Source organism: Rhinoderma darwinii, chromosome 5 (genome assembly GCF_050947455.1).
Source record: "Rhinoderma darwinii isolate aRhiDar2 chromosome 5, aRhiDar2.hap1, whole genome shotgun sequence".
Classification (NCBI taxonomy): Eukaryota; Metazoa; Chordata; class Amphibia; order Anura; family Rhinodermatidae; genus Rhinoderma; species Rhinoderma darwinii.
The window spans coordinates 238,276,638-238,293,791 of NC_134691.1; the positions used below are offsets into that span (position 1 = coordinate 238,276,638).

Here is a 17,154-nt window from a genome sequence, read left to right on the forward strand (position 1 = left end):
CCCAGCCTTAGCGTTAGCAAGAATGTGTTTTATGTGAAAAAAACAAAAAAATCTGTTATAAAAGTTTGTTACAGTTCACTGAGCTACGTGTGTATATACACTACATATACATATATATATATATATATATATACGCACACATTTATAAAATGGCAACGAGACGTTACACCACTGAAGAGGCATAGGCCGTGATTGCGTCTGATACAGACTTAGCGAGCGACGAGGAACTAGAGTTCATTTTCTTCTCCTCCTCCAGTGACCGTGAGGAACCTCCTTGTAGTTGCAGAAGGGTTAGTGCCCAGGTTCAGCCTGACCCTGTAACTGCTGTTCTGCTTGACCCTGGCACTGTCAGGATTAATTGGTCACCCCCAACCAATTAAACCCTCAAATCCCAGAATTTAGTCAGAAGGGCTGCCTGTAATTGGTCTTTTTCAAATTGTTCTTCACAGACAATTTTATCTAGCTTATGGTGGACCAAACCAACATTTATGCCCACCAATTTATTTCTGAACACCCCAAATCATTTTATGCCCAGCCCAATCGGCGGCAACCAATTAATTGTGCAGAAATGCTGAAATATTGGGGTTTAGTGCTCAACATGGGTCTCACTAAAAGGCCCGAAGTGAGATCCTACTGGTCCATGGACATTTTGTATCACTGTCCTCTGTACCATAATACAATGACCAGACTCTGCTTTGAGGCCCTTCATAAATTTCTGCACTTCAGTCACCACTCCCAATGCCCACCCTGTCAACTATGCATGACTCCACCTGAAGCCTGTATGCATACAGGCATATAATAAATTCATGGGGAGTGGAGTTGATTTGAATGATCAGTTTTCAAAACCGTATAGAGCCATGAGAAAAAAGTAAAATCTGGTACAAGAAAAAAAAGTTAAAAAGAAAAACTTTGCTAATTTTTTCCCCTAAAGTAATGTTAAAAAAAAAAACAATTAACATAACTGCTATTGCCTCGTCTGTAAAAGTCTGAACTATTGCAATATGTTATTTAACCTGCATGGTAAATACTATAAAAGTTGAAACTACAGAGCTGCTTTTTTTCTTTTTGTAATTTTAGCTCCCAAAATTTTTTTTAATAAAAATTGGTCATGAAGTCGCAAGTACCCCAAAATGGTACTAATAAAGACTACAAATCGCTCCACAAAAAATAAGCCCTCATACCGCTCAATTGACAAACCTATAAAAAAGTTATAAGCTTTAAGAATGTGGCAACAGTGAAAGTGGTAAAACATAAAGAAAACTATATGAATTTTGTACCGCCGTAATCTTATCAACCCATAGACTAAGTTAACGTGTCGTTTTGACCACACGAAGAACACCGTAAAAACGAAACCCAAAAAAACATGGTGGAATCACTGTATTTTGCCCATTTCACCCCAAAAAAGATATTATTTTTCAGTTTTCCAGTCAATTATAGGGTACATTAAATGGTGCCATTAAAAACTAAAACTCATCCCACAAAAAATAAGCCCTCATACAGCTATGTCGATGAAGAAAGTTATGGCTTTTGGAATGCAGGGAATAAAAAACAAAAATTAAAAATGAAAATTGGCCGCGTATAGGAAGAGGTTAAACACCAGTAAGATTTAACTCTTAATTGGTGAAAGGATTTCTTGTGAGCGTATCAAGAAGTTCTCCTATTGACTCTTTCATGCAGGGTAGTTTCTTTGTGAGCTATGTGGTTGCACAGTAAACACCGTTCTGTGGCAGAACTTGACTGACAGCTGTAGCATAAATGCACTTTAACAGGTGAATGCCTAGTGCTATTGGGGGTGTTACAGTAAAAACAAGGGAGTGATCACATTCCTGCGAAAACAGGAGGTAAACCATGAGTAGCAAATATTATTCCCGTGTCAAATTTATTTTATGCCCTTTGTTCCCATTCCCGATATCCTATAGAGGGTTGGAGGATTGCATAAACTACACTGCTCATGTTGATATGCTTTCTTTCCCCTGTAGAAGAGTGCAGCAACAACAAACAATCCATCTGTAGGTGTGGAAAGGGGTTTTCCTGAGACGTAGACAAATGCTTAGTCGTGATATCTCATGAAGCAATGATAAGATTTTGTTTTAATTTCAATTGCTTGGTTTTCCTCGCAGTTGTAAACTGTATTGGTATCGTCAAAAAAGTGTACATTGTTTTTTCTCCTTTAAATGTATTGCCACAAGTTTACAATGTTCTTAAAGATACAGCCTTTGCTCATGTGCTTCTATGTAAAGCAGTGGCAAGAGTGATATCTACTGGATAAATGAAGTAACGGCACTGAAAACAAACTTTACTCACTTTAAAGCTTGGTGCAGGAGGCTGTACGGTGACACAAGGAGCCCGCCACAGCACTGTTGCCCATTTGCCAGCGTTTGGTGCTCCATGGGGCACTTTATGTCTGAGAACTTGAACATGGAATATTGCATACTATATTTTACGAATGTCCGATTCGTATGGTATTTGATTGGTGTTTTTTCTGGCCTCATAATTGTCATATTAAAACAGCCTTACAAAAACGCATAGATTTTAATCATGCGTGACACATTTTTTTCCATGTAACAAACACCTGTTTGAACAGATGTGCAAGCTATTTGTCAAGTTGTATAATAGGAAATTCAAAACCATACAAATTTAGGGTGTTTTTTCCAACGTGGTTTAATGGTTTTAAAGTCATCCCGATTTATATTTAGTACCATTTAGATTAACAATAAAATCATTGTTTTTAGATCCTTTAGAAGAGATCGCAGAGACGACTCCTCAGACGGCTGCAAACTCTGCAGCGGAGCTGCTTAAACAAGGAGCAGGTAAGTCATATTAATGCTAGACTGCTGTTGCGGTGTTACTTTCATATAGACGTGGACACTTTCATTAATTTGACCGATATTCAGAATCCTTATATTCGATTAATGTGTAAAGGCTGTTTACAAAAACAATTATTGCTTCGATCCATATGGACTTGGTGTTTCATAGCTATAACTTCCCATGTAGTGACAATAATACATTTGGCGCAACTATTGCACATCTCTTTGGTGCATCTTTGTTTCAAATCTGCCGTACATGTCAGGGAATAATAATAGAAATGGTGCATATCACTTGTACCAATTTTCTAATTCACATTTCAAAAAAGTTCATCTGTATTTTTAAGCTGACTATATATGTTTATTTTTTGGTGGGTGGGGGCAACTTATGTCATATGGGGTGGACAGAGTTTCCATGGGCAGGCATGGTTTAAACAGGTTGGTTTTTACCTATCTGATCCCATTATTTCCTTAGACATAAGCAGTGCCATAAGTGTCTGAATAACGTATGGGAAGATAACCAGTGCCAAACAGGAAAGTTTAGCCTAACAATAAGTCATGACCGCTGATGGCTATATGACAGCTGACCGCAATCTTATGTTTATGGCTGACTTTAAAAGTACACCTGTCTCAGTGCCTTAATGGTGGCTTTATACAGATGCCCCAATTTAAAGTGGCAGGTGGACTTTAAAATTGGTGCTTGATTGAACTAGCTTAGGCTCTGTTCACATCTGCGTTGGGGTCCCGTTCTGACGTTCCGTCTGAGGTTTCCGTCAGAACAGGACCCTGAGCTGACACAAACTGAGACCGACGGAAACCAGAGATTTCCATCTCAATTGATTATGATGGTGATGAAGCCGGTGCCCCTGGTTTCTGTTTGTCTCTTTTGTGCACCGGATCAGTCGTTTTGCCGGAAGCAATAGCGTAGTCGACCCGGGTCCGGTCTCATGGACTGCCGCGTCATCCAGGGAGGTCGGGCTGGATGTCGAAAGAGGGACGCGTCACCAAGACAACGGCCGGGTAAGTATGAATTCCTTTTACTTTTACTACGGAAAGGGCTGCCCCTTCTCTTTATCCTGCACTGATAGAGAGAAGGGCTGCCGATTAGTGCAGTGCAATTTTGCAGAGAAAACATGCCCGTAAATATGGGTGGAATACTGGTGACACCGGACCCACGAGAGGAAAAAAAATATGTTCGTGTGCCTCAGTACGTGGAGGGAATTCAGATAGACTCCTCCTCCAAAAGGAATGTAGGAGGATCTACCGATTTAAAAACAACAAATCCTGAGGGTATAAATGACTATATATCCTCTACCAGCTTTATTTAAAGAGTCTCTGTCACCAGATTATAAGTGCCCTATCTCCTACATAATCTGATTGGCGCTGTAATGCAGATAACAGTGGTTTTTATTTTGGAAAAACAATTATTTTTGACCAAGTTATAAACTATTTTAGATTTATGCTAATTAGTTCTTAATAGACAACTGGGCGTGTTTTTACTTTTTACCAACTGGACGTTGTACAGAGGAGTGTATGACGCTGACCAATCAGCGACCAATCAGGGTCATACACTTCTCATTGTTAGAATGGTAAAAAGTAAAAACACGCCCAGTTGTCTATTAAGAACTAATTAGCATAAATCTAAAATTGCTCATAACTTGCTAAAAAATTATCGTTTTTAAAAATAAAAAACACTTATCTACATTACAGCTCCGATCAGATTATGTAGGAGATAGGGCATTTATAATCTGGTGATAGAGCCTCTTTAACATTATACATCACCCAGTCTGTTTATCTTAATCTTTGACTCATTAATCTGAGTTACTGCTATGATTTGTGTAACACGATCTTCTTTGCGCCAATCATTACAAATCTAGAGCATCATAGCCTTAATTTTATGATATACTTGTTCACACCTTATGTTACCCCCTTACCAATGTTCATAATGTGGACACCGCGCATATATACTTAGAGAAGGCATTGCCTGTCACATTCCTCTGACGTGGGGTTTTTGGAACAGTGTTTCATCCCACTGCTACTGGGGATGCTCCGTGCGCTCGTTGACGGCGCATAGTCTCCAATCACAGCCCCATTCGTCATCTCTGGGGAGGAGGCACTGCACCGCACTATGGTTGACCTGGACGCGCCCCCTCCTACGTGGGTGTGGTATTATGCGCTAGGCCCTTTCCATTGGTTCTATATGCACATGTAGTGGAGTGTCCTCCACCTTATAAGATGGAGTGTTTGGCCACCAACAGTGGCTAGCTTACTATGTCCACGTTGTAGCACGATTTGTGCATTCAGTGCATTGTACACTTAGATCTTCTAGAATGCTAGAAGATCTAATAGATTGATTGCTGTAGGCCCCTGAAGATTTGTGGCAAAAATAGCAAAGAAATGCGTAGTGCTAATAGTGGGTAGGATAGGAATAAAGGGTCTTCGCACTTGAACAATAACTTGGATGTGCTGGACTTGGGATTGAATCTATCTACCTTGTGCAGATCTCTATAGGTGTGGCTATTGGGCCCCACCTATATCTCTGATATTCTATGTCCAGTTTACAAACCTATACAAAAACAAATAAAAATAAATGGCTACTATTTTTTTAGCATCATTACCTACCACACTAGATTAGTTTATTTTGTGTCAATGCAAAGTGCGAAAGCACTAGACACATGTTCTTGATATATTGTATCATATATCTTATATAAGCTGACATATTTATGATACAAACGTTGGTAGTGAAGCGTTGACTGCCAAGTTATATATCCCTTAACCCCTTAAACCTTAATGACCAAGTCCTTTTTTACGTTTTTCCATCGTCGCATTCCAAGAGCTATAACTTTTTTATTTTTGCGTCGACATAGCTGTATAAGGTCTTGTTTTTTGCGGGACAAGTTTTATTTTTTAATAGCACCATTTTGAGGTACATATTTTTATTACTTTTTTTGGGGGGTAATAGAAAAAAAACTGAGATTTCGCCACACTTTTTTGCGTCCTAAATCTACGCCGTTTACCGTGTCATATAAATAACACAATAACTTTATTCAGTGGGTTGTTACGATTACAACGATACCAAATTTGTATAGTTTCTGTATGTTTTAGGCCCCATGCACACGAACGTGTTTTTGCGGCCGCAATTCCCCCGAAAGTCCATGGGAGAATTGCGGCCCCATTCTTTTCTATGGGGCCGTGCACACGATCGTAGTTTTTGCGGTCCTTGCACGACCCGGGAGCCCGGACCGCAGAAAGAACGGGCATGTCTTATTACAGCCCTGTTCTGCGGTCCGGGCTCATTGAAAACAATGGCCGCGGCCATGTGCATGTCCCGCGATTTGCGGGCGGCCTGCGGCTGACAGTCCGCAGCTGGCCGACCCGAAAATCACGGCCGTGCACAAGGCTACGGTCGTGTGTATGAGGCCTAACACAGTAAAAACGCTTTTTTTTCAAAAGTATTTGCTTTTGTGCCTCCATATTTGAAGAGTCATAACTTTTTTTATTGTTCCCCCGATGCAGTTGTATGAGGGCTTTTTTTTTACGGCGTTCACCGTGCTTGTTAAATAATGTAGTAGATTTATAGTCGGGGTCGATACCAAATGTTTAACTTTTTTACTTTATTTTGGTTTTTTAATAGTAAAGCAGCTTGTAAGGGGAAAAGTGGGTTTTTCATTTTTTTTTTTCACTTTTTTTTAAATTAACTTTATTAAACTTTTTTTTACTTTTTTACTAATCCCACTAGGGGACTTTAATATGCGATTCTCCGATCGCTATTCTAATACACTGCAATACTTTTGTAATGCAGTGTATTACTGCCTGTCCGTTTAAAACGGCATGACCTAGCAGGCATTCACTACAGGCAGACCTGGGGGCCTTTATTACGCCCCCGGCTGCCATCGGAGACACAGACACTCGGCGATCTTATCACCAGGTGTCAGTGGGATGAGAGGGAGCTCCCTCCCTCTCTCCAAAACCACTCCGATGCGGTGCACGCTATTGCGCACCGCATCTGAAGGGTTAAACGGGTGAGATCGATACTAATATCGATCTCACACGTTAGAGCAGGGACGCCCCTAGCCCTCAGCTGCCTCTGAGAGCAGGGAGATTTGACAGCTACCTGCTCTGTTTATTTATTCCGATGCAGCGACGTAAAAAGTCTATTGCATCGGAATAAGGCCCGTTAGTGACCGACGTAGAAACACTATGGGCCGGTCACTAACTGGTTAAGCGATTCAGTGAAAATTACCACATAAAGTTACACATGTCAGATTTGAAAAAAATCGGCTGCGTCCACGAGGCCAAAACAGGCTCAGTCCTGAAGGGGTTAAAAGAAAAACTTGCTGGAAATAGATCACTGTGTATAATAAATCTATATAATGAGTTTCACTTTTTGAATTGAATTACTGAAATAAATTAACTTCTTGATGATGATATTCTAATTCATTGAGAATGACTAGTATAGAACAGTTTAGAAACTTTTAAAATATATTTATTGTATTGATTCAGAGTTGCAGTCACAATTATGCTGGTTGCTATTGGGGACAGTCAACAGTTTAGCTGAGCTCCTATAATACAGGTGCTAGGGTTAGAGGGTTAGGTTTACATACATCAAATCACTGCTCAAATGAACCCAGAATTTATATCACCAGAGTAAGAATATTACAGCTCTGATATCGCTGGAATTGCGAATGTAATTTAGCATCAATGCAAGATGGGTAACTCAATGAATTTTCAAAGTTACTCCCAAAAAATTGCCCAGCAGTTTTATCAACTGATCGAGAACCTTTATCTAAGTGTACTATATTATAAATATAAAAAGGGTTTTATGAAACAGCAGCCCCTGTAAAGTGGAAATACTAGGGTCTAGGGCAGGGGTCTCAAGCACGCGGCCCGCGGGCCGCATGCGGCCCCTGGGGCTGTCATCTGCGGCCCGCGGGACACAGAGCCGCTAGTATCGGCTCTGCTCCGAGACTCTGGAATTCCCTGACATCGCTGTCCACATATGAACAGCGATGTCTGGGGCTTCCCCAGAGCCGGAGTCCCGAGCAGAGCGCTGGTGTCGGCTCTGCTCCGGGATTCTGTGGAATTCTCTGACATCGCTGCCCATATATGGACAGTGTGTCAGGGTCTTGCCCAGAGCAGAGCAGAGCGCTGGAGTCGGCTCTGCTCCGGGACTCTGTGGAATTCCCTGACATCGCTGTCCGCATATGAACAGCGATGTCTGGGGCTTGCCCAGAGCCGGAGTCCCGAGCAGGACGCTGGTGTCGGCTCTGCTTCGGGACTCTGTGGAATTCCCTGACATCGCTGCCCATATGTGGACAGTGTGTCAGGGTCTTCCCCATAGCGGAGTCCCGGGCAGAGCGCTAGTATAGGCTCTGCTCTGGGACGCTGCGGAATTCCCTGACATATCTGCCCATATATGGACAGTGTGTCAGGGTCTTCCCCAGAGCGGAGTCCCGGGCAGAGCGCTAGTATCGGCTCTGCTCCGGGACTCTGTGGAATTCCCTGACATCGCTGCCCATGTATGGACATTGTGTCAGGGTCTTCCCCAGAGCGGAGTCCCGGGCAGAGCGCTATTATCGGCTCTGCTCCGGGACTCTGGGGAAGCCTCTGACATCGCTGTCCATACATCGACAATGATGTCAGGGGCTTCCCCAGAGCAGGAGTCCCAGTGATGTCAGGAGCACAGCTGGAGTCCCAGGAAGAGCCTACTACCGCTCTGCCTGGGACTCCAGCTCTGGGCAAGCCCCTGACGTCACTGGGGCAGCCTCTACAGAGGTCACTGGGGCAGCCTCTACAGAGGGCACTGGGGCAGCCTCTACAGAGGGCACTGGGGCAGCCTCTACAGAGGGCACTGGGGCAGCCTCTACAGAGGGCACTGGGGCAGCCTCTACAGAGGGCACTGGGGCAGCCTCTACAGAGGGCACTGGGGCAGCCTCTACAGAGGGCACTGGGGCAGCCTCTACAGAGGGCACTGGGGCAGCCTCTACAAGTGGGCAGTGTGACAGTATCTGAAGAGGACACTGGCATTATCTAGGGGTGTGTTGCATTATCTACAGAGGGCACTGTGGCCTTATCTACAGGGGGCACTGTGGCCTTATCTACAGGGGGCACTGTGGCCTTATCTACAGGGGGCACTGTGGCCTTATCTACAGGGGGCACTGTGGCCTTATCTACAGGGGGCACTGTGGCCTTATCTACAGGGGGCACTGTGGCCTTATCTACAGGGGGCACTGTGGCCTTATCTACAGGGGGCACTGTGGCCTTATCTACAGGGGGCACTGTGGCCTTATCTACAGGGGGCACTGTGGCCTTATCTACAGGGGGCACTGTGGCCTTATCTACAGGGGGCACTGTGGCCTTATCTACAGGGGGCACTGTGGCCTTATCTACAGGGGGCACTGTGGCCTTATCTACAGGGGGCACTGTGGCTTATCTACAGGGGGCACTGTGGCCTTATCTACAGGGGGCACTGTGGCCTTATCTACAGGGGGCACTGTGGCCTTATCTACAGGGGGCACTGTGGCCTTATCTACAGGGGGCACTGTGGCCTTATCTACAGGGGGCACTGTGGCCTTATCTACAGGGGGCACTGTGGCCTTATCTACAGGGGGCACTCTGGCCTTATCTACAGGGGGCACTCTGGCCTTATCTACAGGGGGCACTGTGGCCTTATCTACAGGGGGCACTGTGGCCTTATCTACAGGGGGCACTGTGGCCTTCTCTACAGGGGGCACTGTGGCCTTCTCTACAGGGGGCACTGTGGCCTTCTCTACAGGGGGCACTGTGGCCTTCTCTACAGGGGGCACTGTGGCCTTATCTACAGGGGGCACTGTGGCCTTATCTACAGGGGGCACTCTGGCCTTATCTACAGGGGGCACTGTGGCCTTATCTACAGGGGGCACTGTGGCCTTATCTACAGGGGGCACTGTGGCCTTATCTACAGGGGGCACTGTGGCCTTCTCTACAGGGGGCACTGTGGCCTTCTCTACAGAGGGCACTGTGGCCTTATCTAGGGGTGTGTTGCATTATCCACAGAGGGCACTGCGGCAGCATCCACAGAGGGCACTGCGGCACTATCTAAAAAGGGGCTGCCCAATCTTGACATGTGTGCTAACTGAGCCGCCGGACTGCATTTAGCGACACTTAAACTGGAAAGCTGGATTGTTGAAATAAGCACGTGGAGAAATATCTCAAATTTTAAACCTAGCGCTATTATTATAGTAATGTAGTATTATTATTCTAGTAATATAGTGTTATCTTAGATCAAATAACTAATTGATTAACAATAATTTTGTATTGTGTCAAATTTGAAAGTAATGCGGCCCGTCAACTTCCCATTTTTTCTATATGCGGCCCACTTACCCGGCCGAGTTTGAGACCCCTGGTCTAGGGCAAGGGTTTAAAAAAAAAAATGGGGCAGCCTGATATGGACTTTTCAGGGAGTTAAGGATTTCTAACAAAAACCTGCACTCTGCTTGTTTGGTGGTTTAAATTATTTTTTTTAAACTTGTATCTAACTGGAAAGGTCAAGTGCCAAATTCTGTGTTGTTTTACATCTGTACTTTATATGTACGTGGAAAAAACAATGATTCTCCCATTATCATTCGGCAGCAGTAGAAGCACTAGACAATGCAGGTGTCACAGACTTGTTAATGCTGTTTTATTATATCTGTCACTTTCAGCTTGCAATGTTTGGTATCTGAATTCAGTGGAAATGGAGTCACTGACAGGATATCAGGCTGTGCAGAAAGCATTGAGTATAACTCAACTCCAAGACCCCCCTCCTATTTCTACTGTGGTACACTTCAAGGTGTCTGCTCAAGGAATCACTCTAACAGACAATCAACGGAAGTAAGAAATCTGCCTGACTTTGCAGTATATTGTTATAATTTCTAATAATTGTATAACGTTATTATTATCCTTTTAATTATAAAGCAAAATAGCATAGCACTGCTTTTTTGGGAGGGAGGGAGGGTGGCATTGTGTGAGTTACAGAAGCCTCTTTTTTTTTGGGTGGGGGTGGGAGGAATGTGGACATTGTGTAAGAGCCATATAAGCATCTTTCATCTGCGTTGGAGGCACTGTTAGGGGCTTCCATCGCAGATCCAGCCGAAAATACCGGAAACCATAGCACAGCATGATGCGCTATTGTTTCTGGCAAAACCACAAAATCAATGGGTTCCACCGTCCGCCGGTGGTGTCCATCGTGCAACGTAACCGGCGCTTCCAGTATTTCCGATGTTCTGCTCCTCTGATGGAGCAGAACAACGAAAAGCCGAATGCAGGTGTGAACCCAGCCTAAGGGTCCTCTTACACGTCCCGACACGGGCTGTGTAAATGAGATCAACGAGACAACTCGGCGCTAGTTTTCTCCTTTCACAAGGAGTATGGTGACTAGCGATCGTTATTACGATCCTTCATCCTCATATATTTCTAATATGGCGGTAGCAGTTCTACATGTTTACACAGGGAGATCTGCTTCCGACAATGATAAGATTTTCTGCTGCATAAACCATGTGATCACATTTAGATACCCAAGGTGTTCATAATATAGTCACCCTGTTATTAATAACAGCAGCTTTATTGTTTGCTGCCATGGCCCCATAGAATTGAATGGTTCGGTATGCTATCCGCCAAAAAAAAACATAAAACGATTAGGACACTGATGAAAATAACGGTTGTGTTCGTGAGCTCTTAGACAAAATGCTAAAAAAATGTTTTTAATTTGCACCCAATATATACTGGACACAAAATGTGTGCTTTTTTGTTAAAGGGAACCTGTCTCTAGGTTTGGATCCCATAAACCCCCAGCATGTTGTTATGCAGCTGGGTTTTAGTGTTCAAAACCTGCCCAGGTCTAAACTGACCATTTAGGCAATAGTTTGTAAAGTTACTGAGAAGTCTGTCCTGCATGCGCATTGTACTGTCCTCTATTTCATGTGCGCTCTGGGCATGCGCCTGATGGCGCTACCAGACTAATTTCAGTAATATGTAAGTTATTTTACAAACTATTGCCTAAACTGACCCTTTCAACCTGGGCATATTTGGAAAACCCTAGCTGCATAATAATATGCTGGGGGTTTAGTGGCTCCAAATCTAGTGACCGGTTCTCTTAAAAGTAGTATTGTGAAAGTTAAAAAAATAATAATTTAATGTTGCAAATCTACTTAATAATGACAAGAAAAATATTACTTGGCGTGTCAGTGTGGTGTACTTTATTTGTAAAACCTTTTTATATTTTATTTTTATTTTTTTGCACCCCTTTATTTTCTAACAGACTATTTTTCCGAAGACACTATCCAGTAAATACTGTGATATTCTGTGCCTTGGATCCACAAGACAGAAAGTATGAACTATTTATTTTTTTTTTTATTTTTTTTACTATTATCACATTTTATTGCATGTTTATAAATTGTTTTTTTCTACTATTAGGTGGACAAGAGATGGACTTTCGGCAAAGTAAGTAAAACTTACATCAAATTATGTGTATAGTTACTTACTTTTAGTTTAACATTCACAAAGAAAGGACAGTTCAACACAAAGGGAACTTGAACATGCCTATCTCTCACTTATACATGGTGAAAAATAGAAATATATGGTGATTTACCTAAAAGACAATGTATGTATTTATTACCTCTACGACTTTTCAAGCCTAAAAAGTCGACCAAGTTCAACAGACTAGTTCACGTCTGCGTCTCATTTTCAGACTACCAGTCACGTGCCACTTTTGTTGCGTTTTTTTATTTCACACTATTTTAAAGAACTCCGGCAAAAAAAACACAACTAAACAAGCACATGTTAATGCAGAGACTTTACTTGAAGCTATGTCTCTAATGCCTTCAAACCTCTTGCCAAACAGAAGGTGCCACAGTTTTTGCATGGGTTAAATTTAACACATGTGAAGGGTCCATGCAAGTGTCGAATGTATGTAATCTCAGCAGAATAGGTACAGTAAAGTAATTTATGTAAAAATAAAATATAACACATGTAATTTTGCCCTTTTTTTTTTTTTTTTTTTTTTAAACAGAGTGTTTGGCTTTGTAGCCAGAAAGGGCAATGGCAACGACAACATCTGTCACCTTTTTGCAGAACATGATCCAGAGCAACCTGCCAGTGCCATTGTGAACTTTGTGTCGAAGGTCATGATTGGTTCTCTGAAAAAAATGTAGAACTGCTCTTTGAAAGAATCATTTAGGGTACGAACACACTAGGCCAATACTCTAAGTAAAACTACACCGCGTATCTGCCCAGGTAGCAACAGGGAATTCCACCCGAAAAACTGCACCAAATTGTGGTGCGGTTTTTTTGGGCGTCATGTCCGCTGTGGAAATATTGCAGCAATAAAAAAAATTAAGTTTATACTTACCTGGCCGTAGTCATGGCGACACCTCTCTCTCTTATAAGTGTTGGCCGGCCTCCTGGAATGCCGCTGTAGTCCATGTGACCGCTGCAGCCTTTGATTGGCTGCAGCAGTCACATGAGATGAAATGTCATCCAAGGAGTCCGGGCTGCGCTCAGAAGAGAGAATCGCATCGCTAGTACCAAGACTGGGGATAAGTATGAACTTTTTTATATATTTCACATTAAAAATTACAAATAATAATTTTTTTTTGCAATGGAATAGCAACTTTTTCGCTGCAAAAGTTTCAACACGTAGCTGTTTCTTGCGAGTTTTACCTCCCATTTAATTCCCAAACAGAAGAGCAGCGATTCTGCAGCATAAATTGACATGTTGCAGCTGCAAAAATTTAAAATCCGCAGTGTTTCCGCCTAGTATGTTCCTACCCTTATACTGAAGGACAATGAGTGTTGTGTTATTTTGTGCCTTCCTAAGAGCAAATCTTCCAATACAAATAATTAAAAAGACTGAGAAAAGAAGTAGAAAAGGAAATATCTTAAGCCGTATCAAAAATTTCATGACAAATTTCCACTCATATTGCATTGAGTCATGTAGACATTCAGTATTATGGTTCCAGAGACTATATGGTTTTATGATATTGTCTCTCTCTTATTCAAATACTACATAGGAAACTGATTATTATAATACTTTTCTTTACACAATATTATAAAAAATAAAACATGGCATTTCTTATAGGAAATTTTTCATAATACCCTGTTTACACAGCCTTACCTGAGGTCAGTGCTGCCTTATGTGTTTATTTTTCTCCAAACAGGAACGGATGCCTGCAGGGATCCTTCTTCTCTTTGCTGGAGCCCAATCTCCTGTCTTTTGGGTAAACATTTTAAAATAAAAGTGAATAAGGACCCTTGATATGGCTGTGTAAACAAGTCCTCATACAAGCTCCATCATAATCCCTGCTCTTGGTTGCATTAAACCCAACTTAGTCTGAAGAAGGGAGGTTTGTTTAAGCATGTAGTAAGAATGATATGTGCAAGTGGTTTAGAGAATTGTGTTGAGAATTATCATTATACTGTAAGGACGGTTATAGGAGGTTACTGCACTGAAGGATTATTGTACCCTAAAGTGAATAAAACAGGTGGTTATCAATAACTAGCGGAAAAGATCAGTGGTTTGGGAATGTTTTTGTCAACCAGAAGGGTATATCCAAGATGCAATTAAAATTGTGCTTTTCACAAAGTATTAATTGATCGCTTTTTTTGTCAGAGAGAAAAAAAAAAAGATTATGAGGCGCTTATTTACTATTCCAACGTGTAAATGGACAGCTGTGAAGTAGTATACAAGTTAAAGGGAACCGGTCACATTAAATGTGCTACCCAATATCTTATAGAGCTGAAAGAGCTGAGCAAATTAATATATCATTTTGTGGGAAAAGATTTAGAATAACCTTAGTGAGTGGAGTGACGCGATGACTGATTTTCCTGAGTGAACGTGCGTAATGAGTAGGACTGCCCACAGGACTCATAAACCCAGAATTAGCAGATGTTTATATCAATAAATTATAAGTTAGACTTTTCCCTTAAAGCTATATATCAATCTGCTCAGCTTCTCCTGCTCTATAACATGCTGCTTGCAGAACATGACTGCATATTCAGCATAAAGTAACCCATATATGGGAATACTATTACTACTACAATTTAAATCAAGACAAAGCTATTTAAAATTATGAAATATACGCCTTTATATGATCATAGAACCTCCAACTTCATTGTCATTTCTTTATACAGAAATGCATGCTAAAGTGTAAAATGACAGCCATATATTTTATAATATACTTGAATAGTTATAAAAATGTGACATGGTATATCCTAGTTTCCACATATTCGTCCACCTGTGGGTTAAGACCAATTATTAAAAACCGGTGGGCTGATCTAAGTACTTCAGCCAATTACCTGTTACCTGCCAACAGGGAAACATAATACTATTTTCAGTTTCTAAATTAATCTGAACCGTAGATTTTTATTTTAGATGGGATTGTAAAGATTTTAAGCAAAGTTTTTCAACTGTACATCTATTTTTCTATAAAAATGTTTGGTTAAAAAGTTGTACATGTTAGATTTGTTGCTCAGGCGAAGGATTTTGAAAGGTAGTCTTATTATAATACTTATTGGAAAGGGATAAAGGAATATTGTGAAACAGTTCGATTTGTTTGTGTGACCGTAAATGTTTTTACATTTTTGTTGTTTCCCCGTAAAAAAAAATTTTACTGAGTTGCGGCACTCATCAGGATTCCTAAAAGATGCAGTATAGCCCTTCTTCTACTTTGAATATACTGTCTTGTAATTATTTTTATTTGGTATTAACACAAAGATGGATTTTTCTTTTTTGGGTTAATCATTTGCCTTTGTTAAAGATATCGGTCTTGTCAATCCGGGCTTTTTATAGGCCAGCAATCCACTTATGGACCAACCTGAAGTCCGTGTACTTTTTAAAATTTTGACACGCTTTTGTAGTGTATGCCTTTTTTTTTTAATGGTATATTACCATGTAATTTTTTTATGACATTTTAATGCTGCACAGAATTAACAGTAGATGAGAAATCTGAATATGGATTCATTCAAATTTTTGGGGTTAAAAACAATTGACTATTTCAGCACTTCACTTTGTAGTCTTTGTTAGATTTTACACAGGTACTTTGATATTTTTTACACAGAGTATAAATCAAATATATGCCAGTAATCCTGCTATTACACAGTGTTAATACATACAAATGCAAATGTGCTAAAAGCCATGTTTAAAAAAAATATAATGCCAGTGTATTTATCATGCTTCTGTCATTTCATTTATATATGCCTTTACTCTGCTGGTTCCTTTCATTTTCCTTCTGTACAAATGTATCCACTATGTAAAAATGAATTCTTTACACATTCTATGTATAGTCTTCTTCCTTACCATTAAAATATCAACTTTATTTAGATTATAATAAAATGTGAATTTAATAGTGTCGAGTGTCGTGATATTTTTTATTTTTTTCGATTCAATGGGTTTTGTCTAAAACTGATCTGTCACATGTTTATTCTTCCCTGTTTGAGGAAAGCATAAATGTGACACACACTGATTTCAGGGTGCTATCACTTAGTGATCTTCCATAGTTTAAGTATTTTTACTTTATACTTCTGGCACGTGGCCAGCGATGCAGTCAATGAGTCTAAGCATATTCATACAGTATTTGCACACTTCCCCCCCCCCCCCCATCCTCCAGCTGCTGATTGACACTTTTGTTCCTATTAATGTGCATAGTGAGAAAAGTTTTTCCATTAGCGACAGGAGGGCTGGGGAAGCATGCATATATAAACATGCTTAGCCCTGCTTGCCTCCCACCGTAAGTATAAAGTAAAAATACTTTAACTATGGAACATCAATAAGTGATTGCATGCTGAAATCAGTGTGTCTGTCGCATATTTATGCTGCCCTCAGACAGGGCAGCACAAATATGTAACAGATCCGCTTTAAATATTTTGAATAGGGATCAGCTGCAATACCAAACTCCACCATATACAAGAGTGGTGCTGTTTCTTGGAAAAACAAAAGACCTGGTATCTTTTCTTATGTAAAAATGTCAGGTCCGTATTTCAGGGTGTCTTACTTCCCCTGTTATTTCACACCGAATAACCACCTATGTAAATTGAAAGCAGAAGGCATGCCTGGAAAGAAGTAAACCAGCCAGAGATGTTGGTACACAGCTTTCCCAAATCCAACAGGAAGCGAACTGCACTTTATTCAGAACAAAGAAACACACAGACCCCTCCCTAGGGATGTGGGAGTGTCCAAGCCCTCACCGGCTTCTCAGCTGCAAGTTCTCAGACTCACTCTTCTTGCATTCCAGGGGGCGGTGTCTTCCATAGGTGTGTCCGACATGAACAAATCATCCGGTCGTTGTGTTAAATAGCTCCGCGTTGACCGGAGGATTATTTCAGAGCCGGACTCTGG

General features: G+C 41.4%; 1 protein-coding gene across 5 annotated transcripts in view; it reads left to right on the top strand.

Moving 5' to 3' along the window:
- The window catches only part of TNS3 (tensin 3), a 509,208-nt gene extending 493,085 nt beyond the window's left edge, over positions 1 to 16,123 (top strand). For all 5 annotated transcript variants that reach the window (XM_075827007.1, XM_075827004.1, XM_075827005.1 and 2 more), the window contains 5 exons: positions 2,733 to 2,810; positions 10,487 to 10,655; positions 12,082 to 12,150; positions 12,237 to 12,263; positions 12,832 to 16,123. In XM_075827007.1, coding sequence (XP_075683122.1) covers positions 2,733 to 2,810; positions 10,487 to 10,655; positions 12,082 to 12,150; positions 12,237 to 12,263; positions 12,832 to 12,973 — 485 coding nt within the window. In that variant the 3' untranslated portion in view covers positions 12,974 to 16,123. The remainder of the gene's footprint in view (positions 1 to 2,732; positions 2,811 to 10,486; positions 10,656 to 12,081; positions 12,151 to 12,236; positions 12,264 to 12,831) is intronic.
- Positions 16,124 to 17,154: the final 1,031 nt, after the last annotated feature.